Below are 12,288 nucleotides of genomic sequence, written 5' to 3'. Positions count from 1 at the left end.
TGATGGTATTGCTACAGAAATAGTATGCAAATTAATTACCAGACAAGCGCAAACAAGTAGTGAAGCGTGTCAGAAGGGCAGTCAGCTGTCAGTCTCCAACTGAGAATGGATTGATCTATAATTAAGGGAAAATATATTGTGTGTACTTATTATGAGCTGCAGAAGCAAAAGGGCCTCCTCACCCAAACTCAAGTTCTGTAAGAGCTTCTCTTGTGTTTCCCACTCACCACCTTTTGAGATACATCCCAGCATCATTCTTATACTGGTGAATGTTCCTTTAATTCTCTACTAGTATTAGCATGTTGGCAAATTACACCTCTTATCCAGTACTGCTAATTAGAGTCATAGAGTGAAACAGTTTGGAAACAGGCCCTTCGCTCCAACTTACCCACACCGGCCAACGTGTCCCAGCTACACTAGTCCCACCTGCCAGCATTCGGTCCCTATCCCTTCAAACCTGTCATGTCCATGTCATTCTAATACTTCAAAGGCCAATGGTAAGGAATATTAGAACATTGGGGTGGGGTTTGTGGTAGTTGCTGCAGGATATATCAGTCACAGGTATTGGTTTATTGGGCTTTGGAGCAGGAGATGCAGTGGCAGTGGGTGGCAATTAAGTTGTAGAATCGTGGACTCCCAAGAAAGAGCCACACCATGATCTTACGCTTCATCTTAAGGACATCTGCCTTCCATTGGTATCCAGTGACGGTCCCTCTGGTGCTCAGCTAGATCTCCCTTGAGTTTCTTTGAAGATAGCTGCTAAGCAATAATAAAGACCTGCTTTACCTGAATGACAAACTGCACCTGTAGACCAGATACACAAGGTACATTATGCAAAAGGGATGTCCAGGCAAGCATTGCTAAAGGCTGCCACTGCACATCATCCCAGTAGAGCTACGAAGGTAAAATTACAAAATTCACTGTACATGCAGTAGTTACATGTTTGGCTCAGACATTGTGGGCCAAAGGGCCTATTGCTGTGCTATGCTTCACTATTGTATGTACAATATGTTCAGTTTATCCATAACATTCTAGCAAGCATAAACGTCCCTGGGCGTTTGGTGTTCAATGGGATTTGCTACCAATGTGTTCGTTTGAAAACGATGAGTTAAATCTCTTCGACCACCTAAATGAGAATCCAATTGTTAAGATAATGTTGATTATTGGTGCTCGTTTCAATTATAACCATAACCAATTACATCTTGAAATTTAAGCTGGCCTTGCACTTTCTCTGGTGGACCCCAGTGACAGGGCTCATTATGCTGAGGGGTCATTTCGCATATTGCAAACCAGATTAGGTAAAGGGCAGGATTTATTTGTAACCTCTTTGTTTTCAATGGGATTGATAGGACAAAAGTTTAGAAGGCAAAGTGAGATTTAGTCAATTATTTTTTAATTAATTTGCTGCAATTGAATATTTCTAATTTATAAAGTTTCTATGCATCTTAGTTCATTTTGATAATTTTAAGTTTATTCTAGTTTTAATTGTATTTAAATGTCAGACATTTAATGACTATTATGATTCTTTGTATCTTTTACAACTGGCAAAGCCTCGCCCATGACTTTGCTTGCTGTCAAATGCTGGCTGGGTCTTTTCAGGGACTGTGCCTCCTTATTGTATAGTCGGAGGCCCTGTCACTGTTCAACCCTGCTAGCTATCCTCTGAATGTGGAGAGCGAGCAAGATGGGCTCGTCACATCCAAACACATGAAGGGTGGGCAAGTGGGATCAGATACACACCACTCACAGTGATTTTGGGTTAGAGGAACTGGATAGCACACGACAAAAGCTTTTCACTGTACTTCGGTACACGTGACAATAAACTAAACTGAACTGGGCCAGCACAAACCAATCCTATAATTATTGTTAACATTTGATTGCTTTCTTTCATTAAGAATTATCACAGATCAAATAGAAAATGGTGAATTTGTGCAAATAAAGTTATCCTGAATGTGTCGAAATATGTTTGTTTATATACACGCTCTGTAAACTGTAGTGCTATTTACAACAGGATTTAATTCATTCTTCATTTCAGTGACTTTGAAGTACATGCAATTGCTTTCTCTAAAGCATGGCTTGTCAATCTATAGAAGTGGGATATGCCACGTGTTAAAAGTTCTCCGATTTCATTCTACAAATGCTGTTTAGTTTATTTCTGGCAGTTATCAGATTTTACAAGCATCATATCTGAACACCATATTTTTCCTCCTCACAACTTCTAATGCACGTGCTATCCTTCTTAGACGTTTCCTTGCTATTGCTTTCTGCCATTGGATATGGTGCTGCAGGTTACATCATGTTCTCTGTCTGGGCAGTATTTTGGTGGGGCTGTCATTGACAAATCTATTTTCTATTAGAAACATAGAAATATAGAAACAGAAAATAGGTGCAGGAGTAGGCCATTCGGCCCTTCGAGCCAGCACCGCCACTCAATATGACCATTTGCTGATTATCCTAAATCAGTACCCCCAATCCTGCTTTCTCCCCATATTCCTTGATTCCATTAGCCCTAAGACCATATAACCATATAACAATTACAGCACGGAAACAGGCCATCTCGGCCCTTCTAGTCCGTGCCGAACACGTATTCGCCCCTAGTCCTATATACCTGCGCTCAGACCATAACCCTCCATTCCTTTCCCATCCATATAACTATCCAATTTATTTTTAAATGATAAAAACGAACCTGCCTCCACCACCTTCGCTGGAAGCTCATTCCACACAGCCACCACTCTCTGAGTAAAGAAGTTCACCCTCATGTTACCCCTAAACTTCAGTCCCTTAATTCTCAAGTCATGTCCCCTTGTTTGAATCTTCCCTACTCTCAGTGGGAAAAGCTTATCCACGTTAACTCTGTCTATCCCTCTCATCATTTTAAAGACCTCTATCAAGTCCCCCCCCTTAACCTTCTGCGCTCCAAAGAATAAAGCCCTAACTTGTTCAACCTTTCTCTGTAACTTAGTTGCTAAAACCCAGGCAACATTCTAGTAAATCTCCTCTGTACTCTCTCTATTTTGTTGACATCCTTCCTATAATTAGGCGACCAAAATTGTACATCATACTCCAGAATTGGCCTCACCAATGCCTTGTACAATTTTAACATTACATCCCAACTTCTATACTCAATGCTCTGATTTATAAAGGCCAGCACACCAAAAGCTTTCTTTACCACCCTATCTACATGAGATTCCACTTTCAGGGAACTGTGCACAGTTATTCCCAGATCCTTCTGTTCACCTGCATTCTTCAATTCCCTACCATTTACCATGTACGTCCTATTTTGATTTGTCCTGCCAAGATGTAGCACCTCACACTTATCAGCATTAAACTCCATCTGCCATCTTTCAGCCCACTCTTCCAACTGGCATAAATCTCTCTCTAGACTTTGAAAATCTACTTCATTATCCACAACCCCACCTATCTTAGTATCATCTGCATACTTACTAATCCAATTTACCACACCATCATCCAGATCATTGATGTACATGACAAACAACAGTGGACCCAACACAGATCCCTGTGGCACCCCACTAGTCACTGGTCTCCAACCTGACAAACAACCATCCACCATTACTCTCTGGCATCTCCCATTCAGCCACTGTTGAATCCATCTTGCTACTCCACCATTAATACCCAACCATTGAACCTTCTTAACCAACCTTCCATGAGGAACCTTGTCAAAGGGCTTACTGAAGTCCATATATACAACATCCACTGCTTTACCCTCATCAATTTCCCGAGTAACCTCTTCAAAAAATTCAAGATTAATCAAACATGACCTTCCAGGCACAAATCCATGTTGACTGTTCCTAATCAGACCGTGTTTATCCAGATGCTTATATATATTATCTCTAAGTATCCTTTCCATTAATTTGCCCACCACTGACGTCAAACTAACAGGTCTATAATTGCTAGGTTTACTCTTAGACCCCTTTTTAAACAATGGAACAACATGCGCAGTACGCCAATCCTCCGGTGCTATTCCCGTTTCTAATGACATTTGAAATATTTCTGTCATAGCCCCTGCTATTTCTACACTAACTTCCCTCAATGTCCTAGGGAATATCCTGTCCGGACCTGGAGACTTATCCACTTTTATATTTCTCAAAAGTGTCAGTACTAAGAGCTGTATTAAACTCTCTCTTGAATACATCCAGCGAATTGGCATCCACTGCCCTTTGTGGCAGAGAATTTCACATATTCACAACTCTCTGGGTGAAAAGATTTTTCCTCATCTCTGTCCTAAATGGCCTACCCCTTATTCTTAAACTGTGACCCCTGGTTCTGAACTCCCCCAACATGGGGAACATTTTTCCTGCATCTAGCCTGTCCAATCCCTTAAGAATTTTATATGTTTCGGTAAATTCCTCTCCTTCTAAATTCAAGTGAATATAAGCCCAGTCGATCCATTCTCTCATCATATGTCAGTCCCGCCATCCCACAAATTAACCTGGTGAACCTACGCTGCACTCCCTCAATGTCCTTCCTTAAATTAGGAGACCAAAACTGCACATAATGCTCCAGGTGTGGTCTCACCAGGGCCCTGTACAACTGCAGTAGAACCTCCTTGCCCCTATACTCAAATCCTCTCGCTGTGAAGGCCAACATGCCATTTGCTTTCCCCTCTTTGATATCCCCTCCACCAGATTACTGTCCGGGCAGCAAAGTTGTAAATCTTTTCCTGTGTGTGTCTTTTATCCTGTCGCTTTATTCAATGTTGTTTTACTAAAATATTAATAGTCTGCTTTTGTTTTCAATACAAAACAAAATTCTAATATAAAAATAAATGAGAAGTGCTGTTCTTGTTTGCAAGATGTTATTTTGTATAGTAAAAGATGTAGTATTTGAAAAATCCAAATCTGTCTTATACATCACAATGTGCATTTGGAATCACTGGAAAATAAATCTCAAGTTTGATGAAGTTACAATAGCTTCATTCAGGTCTTATGCAACAAAAGCTTTATTCTGAACTGGTTAGCAAAGCAACAATATTAATGTTTTCTGGCTAAATGAAACAATATTACACCTGACTTTCGACTTTTGATTTTTTATAAGGTGAGTACATCTTATCCTTGAAAAGTCTTAAGTTCAGTACATTCAGTAGTGCTATATCGGAGAAGTTTTATGACCTCTACTGGGATGACAGCCTACTGGAACGGCTTTACGAGGTTGTTAATGGAAGCCCTCCGTATTCTGCAACATTGTAAGTATTAATTTACGTCTGTTATTTTATTTTTTAATAAACTGTAAGCTAAGTAATTGGCCCAAACAATCCACGGAGCATGATCCCATGGCGATCAAACTGACATTTTGAACTTGCCCCATGTCCCTGAATTTGGCCCATATCCTACTGAATCCTACTCATATATCTGCAAAATATCTTTTGAAATTGATCTTTGTTTCTGCTCCGACAAATCCTGTTGGCAGCTCATTCCAGATATGGACTATCCTTTGAGTTGGCCCTGAGGTCCCTCTTCAATCTCATTCCTCTCACCTGAAGCCTATGCTCTAATTTTAGAATCCTCCACTCTGGGGGGAAAAGACTGTGAGCATGCACTTCATCCATATCCCTAAAGACTTCAATAAGGTCGATCCTCAGCCTCCTACACTCCAAAGGAAAAATTCCCATCTGACGCTGCCTCTCCCGATGTTGAGCCAGCATATCCAAGCAACATCCTGGTGAATCTTTTCTGCACCCTTTCCAAAGTAAAGATATATTTTCTATAGCTGGCCAACCAAAGTTGCACATAGTAATCCAAGTGTGATCTCACCAATTACTTGTACAACTGTATCACAAAGTCACAATTAATCCCAAATGTGCTTGCCCGAGGACAAAGTCTCAGAAACTTACAGCGTAGAAAACTCTCAGCATGTGCAAAATTATTGCCCATATTTCATCAAAGATCTTTGCATGTAATGTTCACATTTATCTCATAAATTCCTATTAGAACTATTTCCACTGGAAACTTGGCATAGACTCTGTGTCATGTTATCGACGTCCAGAAGGTTAGACATCCTGTATGAACCTGTGAGCATAGAAACCTGATTAGCTGTTTTCTTAATGAGATGGTAAATGTGCGCCTAGACACACTATATAGAAGTGGCAGGAAATGGCCATTTTTGTGGCACTACCCGCCACGTTGAACATGCATGCAGTGTTTGCGTCTGAAGGGTTTGGTCTCTTTGTAAATGTCAATAAGTTGCACAACCTCTGTTGCCCTGTTTCAGTTTGTGTTTACCCCAAAGTATCCATTCTCAATGCATGCCACACTCAGCAAAACCAAGTCTGCATTTGGCTCAACAGGTGAACCTTAAAGTATATGTTCCAGCCCCAAACAACAAAGAAAGATTTAAAGCAAGCTTACTACATTTGGATCTGGGAAATTTATAAGATTCAAATGGGTGGCACGGTGGCTCAGCAGTAGAGTTGCTGCCTTATAGTGCCAGAGACCCAGGTTCGATCCCGACTATGGGTGCTTGTCTGTATGAAGTTTGTACGTTCTCCCTGTGACCAAGTGGGTTTTCTCAGAGATCTTCGGTTTCCTCCCACACTCCAAAGACTTACAGGCATGCAGGTTAATTGGCTTGGTATAATTGTAAATTGTCCCTAGTGTGTGTATGATAGTGTTAATGTGTGGGGATCGCTGGTTGGTGTGGGCTTGGTGGGCTGAAGGGCCTGGTTTCCGCTCTGTATCTCCGAACTAAACTGAACTAAACTAAATGCAATTTCTATAGGTACACTTGTAAGACCATGGCCACCAATGACATCCATGATCACCAATGCTTTCCTCTAATTGGGGATGCATCTTCCCCCCACCAGTCACTAAATTTTTATGCCATTGAATTAAAATTAATGTGGCATCACAGTATTTTTTTTATATTAACTTTCATTAAAAATTGTTACACTTTTGAATTGTAACACTAATATGATTGTTACTTTTATTTACATGATTTAAATGTGTAATTTATTTAATGATAAATAAAGCTCTATGAAGTGGCTTCAACTCACAATATTAACTACCAGTCAGTGCTGTGTACAATGCATAGAATAGGATGAAGGCATTTTACGGGCAAATTGAAGAATCGTGATTTTGTAATAGCTTATTTAATAATGCTCTCAACCATTTTTGTTGTTTCTCTGCAAATAGTAAAATATATGTCATTAAATCTTCCTACAGTATAAACACTGTTACATTATAACCTGAGATATAATGGTGGAATATTGCAGAGAAATTATTATTATTGATGTGTAGGAAGGAATTGCAGATGCTGGTTTACATTGAAGATAGATTCAAAATGCAGGAGTAACTGGAGTAAATGCTGAAGGAACAAACAAAATGTCTCCCACTCATAGCTACATAGACAATAGGTGCAGGAGTAGGCCATTCGGTCCTTCGAGACAGCACCGCCATTCAATGTGACCATGGCTGATCATCCATAATCAATACCCCGTTCCTGCCTTCTCCCCATACACCTTGATTCCACTGGCCCCAAGAGCTCTATCTAACTCTCTTGAATGTATCCAGTGATTCGCCCTCCACTGCCTTCTGAGGCAGAGAATTCCACAAATTCCCAACTCTCTGTGTGAAAAAGTTTTTCCTCATCTCGGTTCTAAATGGCCTACCACTTATTCTTAAACTCTGGCCCCTGGTTCTAGACTCCCCCAACATCAGTAACATATTTCCTGCATCTAGAATGTCCAATCCCTTAATAATTGTATATGTTTCTATAAGATCCCCTCCCATCCTTCTAAATTCCAGTGAATACAAGCCCAGTCACTCCATTCATTCATCATATGACCGTCCCGCCATGCCGGGAATTAACATAGTGAACCTACACTGCACTCCCACAATAGCAAGAATGTCCTTCCTCAAATTCCTTCTGTCCAGAGATGCTGCTTGTCCCACTGAGTTACTCCAGCATTTTGTGTCTATCTTGATTATTATTGATGTTATTTTGACCGGTATCAGTGGCGTATAAATATCTATATCTTAAAAATCTTGTTATTTATAACTATTTACCTTATCAAAAGGAATTCTAGTATTACAGCTTGCATTAGATTACATTATTCTATCCAATTTCTATATTTTAACAGTGACTACACACTTTTATTTGATCAATAAGCATTGTAATTTGACCTAGTTATGAAAGGAGTTTTGTAGATGTAAGTCTTGATTTAGTTAACACTTGCCCAATGGTAGAGGCATAATGTAATATAATAACAGTCATCCAGCACGGAAACCGGCCTTTCGGGCCAACCTGCCCATCCCAACTAAGATGCGTCATCTACAGTAGTCTATCTCCCTGCAATGGATCCATGTCCCTCTCAACATTTTCTCTCCATGAACCTGTCCAAATGTCTTTTAAATGTTGTTAGAGTACCTGCCTCAACTATTTCCTCTGGCATCTCATTTCATGTGACATGACCCTCACTGTGAAAATGTTGCCCCTCATCTTCCTATTAAATTTATCCCCTCTCACCTTAAACCTATGTCCTCTGGTTCTTGATTCCCCTACTCTGGGTAAAAGACTCTGCATTCACCCTATTTATTCACCTTGTGATCTTATATACCTCGATAAAATCAGTCTGAAGAAGGGTTTCGACCCGAAACATCACCCAGTCCTTCTCTGCAGAGATGCTGCCTGTCCTGCTGAGTTACTCCAGCATTTAGTGTCTACCTATAAAATCATCCCTCAGCCTCGTGCTCCAAGGAATAAAGTCCTAGCCTGCCCATCCTCTCCCTATAGCTCAGGCCCTCAAGTCTTGGCAACATCCTTTTATCTTCTCTGCACCCTTTCCAGCTTTGCAACATCCTTCCTATTGCAGGGTGACCCCAAAACTATTTTGTTTCGATATGATTAGGGTGTCAAGGTGGCGCAGCGGTAGAATTGCTGCCTTACAGCGCTAGAGACCCGGGTTCGATCCTGACTATGGTTTTCCTTGCGTGTTCCGGTTTCCTCCAACACTCCAAAGACATGCAAGTTTGTGGGTTAACTGTCTTCAGTAAAAATTGCAAATTGTCTCTAGTGTATAGGATATTGTTGATAGTGTACGGGGATCGCTGGTCAGCGCAGACATGTTGGGCCGAAAGGCCAGTTTCCACTCCGTATGTTTAAACTTAACTAACCTATATTAGAACATAGAACAGGACAGGAACAGGCCCTTTGGCCCACAATATTTGTGCCGAACATGATGCCAAGATAAACTTGAATGATTGACTAGAATGATTGAATATATGAGTTTAACAATTATAAATAATGCATAAAATGAATGTGCATTCAATTTTTGGTCAGTTCAGCATATTCGTTTTACCTTTTTACTCTGACCAAATTCGATGATGAGGCCTGGGAGATACAGAATAGTAAGGTAATGTCATTGATAGACAAGGAACTGCAGATACTGATTTACAAAAACAAAACAAAAAAGTGCTGGAGTACCTCATTGGGTCAAGCAGCATCTCTGGAGAACATATAAAGGTGAGGTAGACAAAAGTGCTGGAGAAACTCAGCGGGTGCAGCAGCATCTATGGAGTGAAGGAAATAGGCAATGTTTCAGGCCGAAACCCTTCTTCAGACTGATGTAGGGTGGGGTCGGGTGGGGGGGGGGGCAAGGAGAAGAAAGGAGAAAGGAAGAGGAGGAGCCTGAGGGCTGAGGGAGAGCTGGGAAGGGGAGGAGACAGCAAGGGCTACTGGAAATTGGAGAATTCAATGTTTATGTCGCTAGGGTGCAAACTGCTCAAGTGGAATATGAGGTGCTGCTCCTCCAATTTCCGGTGGTGCTCACTCTGGCCATGGAGGAGGCCCAGGACAGAAAGGTCGGATTCGGAATGGGAGTGGGAGTTGAAGTGCAGAGCCACAGGGAGATCAGGTTGGTTCAAAGGTGAGGATTCAGAGTCTGAAGAATGGTCCTGACCCAAAACGTCACCTATCCATGTTCTTCAGAGGTGCTGAAGATAGACACAAAAAGCTGGAGTAACTCAGCGGGTCAGACAGCATCTTTGGAGAAAAAGAATAGGTGACGTTTCTGGTCGAGACAACTTCTTCAGATGAAGACATGTCTGACGAAGGGTCTCGACCTGAAACGCCACCTTTTCTTTTCTCCAGAGATGCTATCTGACCCATTGAGTTACTCCAGCTTATTGTGTCTATCTTCGTTTAAACCAGCACCTGCAATTCCTTCCTACAAACTGAGTCCAGCATTTTGTGTCTTTTTAAGGTAAAGTCATACATACTTTGAGCAGTGCATAATTACCATTTCTTGTACTTATGTCCACACTGCACTTTGAATCATTGATTTCTCTCTTGGAATTAAACTCTCCCTGTCTTGGAACTAGATTAGTTTTTGGCCTCACCTCTTAATTACTTTTCATTTCTAGGCTTTGTTTTTGCCTTTGTGAGCACCCTGTCATTTAATTACAATAATGGTGCTTCTTAAGTCAGTTTGTTTGATGTAAAGGCAGGTAGATAAGCAAGTTGATACATGTGCCTGAAAGTTTATTTTAAGGTTAATTTTGATACGCCTATAAAACTGTATTCTGTGGGCTATTTACAGTTTCCGTTGGATAATTTATTAATTAACATCCATAGTGTATTCAAGCATATTTGAATTCAGTTTAGTTGCTATGAGAACATTAATGTGTCCAAGGCAACCCAGCTTAGATAATTGTAATGAGAAACAGAGTGCAAGTGCACCAATTGATATAGATTTAGGTAAATTTATGAAGAAAGCAACATTAGTATTACAAAGCCAGGTAGACACAAAATGCTGGAGTAACTCAGCAGGACAGGCAGCATCTCTGCAGAGAAGGAATGCTTGACATTTCGGGCGAGACCCTTCTTCAGTGTCAGAAGGATCTCAACCCGAAACGTCACCCATTCCTTCTCTCCAGAGATGCTGCCTGTCCCGCCGAGTTACTCCAGCATTTTGTGTCTGCCTTCGATTTAAACCAGTACCTGCAGTCCTACACAGCATTACAATGCCATTTGTAGTAGAATGCCAAGCAGCATCTGTGGATGGAGAACCTAAATATACGTTTCAGATCATTGACCTGCATCAAAATGATCTTTTAAATCTCATGAAACATCACTGTTTCTCTTGCCGCAGGTGCTGCCTGAATTTCTGAATGTTTCCAGCATTTTGTGTTTTTATTTAATGTTCAATTTGTTAATGTTGCATTTGTTCAATTAAGGGAAGCATTTCAGCTTAATTTTGGTTAATTGTTGCAACATGCACCAAAGCTATTGATGCACGTCGTCATGGATAGGAAGATGACCTTTGTAATTAGGTGCAAAGCTTTCATGGAAGCGCAACAAGGCAAATAAAGTCCTGTCATTTTAAAGTCTGTGTGGCCAGATTATGTAGATTTCAGTCCACACTCACCATGGACATGCAAGGGAAAAACATTATAGAGCTTCCAAAGCCAATTTGCCAGATCTAACCTCAGCAGTGAGGTCCTGTGCCACTTGATTAGGATAGGTGTCGAGGGTTATGGGGCGAAAGCAGGAGAATGGTGTTAAGAGGGAGAGATAGATCAGTCGTGATTGAATGGCAGAGTAGACTTGATGGGCCGAATGACCTAATTCTGCTCCAAGTACTTAGGACCTTCTGAGCACAGGATGTAAAAATTGGGAGAATAGAGCCAACATCCCCTCGTCCTTTTAGTTGCTGTGATAACATCAGCCAACCATCAACACCTCCTTTAATGCTGACATTAATGTAGACTTGATGGGTCGAAGGCCAGGTCCGTTCTATACCCGTCTTTAATGCAATGGCTGTGACAATTCCCTTTACATCAGCCTTAAAACAAACTATTCTGTGAAAGAATGTTGTAAGAGGAGATAATGATGTGAAATTTGCCTTTGGCAGCGTTGCAAAACAAAAGGTAATAAATCAATAACTTATTTCACATGATGCTAGGACATCAGCGAGAACAGGTGCCAACTTAGTGGTGCTCTTGTTATTCAAGCCAATGACACTATTGCCTTTTAGACATCTGAAATTTGATGTATTTTTCAAACAAAATTAATATACATTTCACCTCAAAGTTACTGCGCATGTAAAGAATAGACAAATATATTTTGGGAAATATGTTGCACTATACAATCCAGACACAGTTTCAGATATAAAACGAGGAGGACATAAGAGAAAGTACAAATTAGAGAATAAGGGAAAAGTGCTATTAGTGGATAACAATGAATCTAGGATATCTAGCTGAAGAATATTATTAATAAACAACAGAATGGCACAGTGAACAAAAGCATTGTTCACCGCTGGCGGTCACAGAGGCG

At 40.8% G+C, this 12,288-nt stretch overlaps 1 protein-coding gene across 5 annotated transcripts in view; it reads left to right on the top strand.

Moving 5' to 3' along the window:
* kndc1 (kinase non-catalytic C-lobe domain containing 1) overlaps window positions 1–12,288 on the top strand; it is a 192,925-nt gene that overhangs the window by 115,054 nt on the left and 65,583 nt on the right. For all 5 annotated transcript variants that reach the window (XM_033033634.1, XM_033033632.1, XM_033033633.1 and 2 more), the window contains exon 15: window positions 5,056–5,203. In XM_033033634.1, coding sequence (XP_032889525.1) covers window positions 5,056–5,203 — 148 coding nt within the window. The remainder of the gene's footprint in view (window positions 1–5,055; window positions 5,204–12,288) is intronic.

Source organism: Amblyraja radiata, chromosome 15 (genome assembly GCF_010909765.2).
Source record: "Amblyraja radiata isolate CabotCenter1 chromosome 15, sAmbRad1.1.pri, whole genome shotgun sequence".
In the NCBI taxonomy this organism is placed as follows: Eukaryota; Metazoa; Chordata; class Chondrichthyes; order Rajiformes; family Rajidae; genus Amblyraja; species Amblyraja radiata.
Note: the sequence above shows the minus strand (reverse complement) of the source record. Positions and strands in the feature narration are given on the sequence as shown.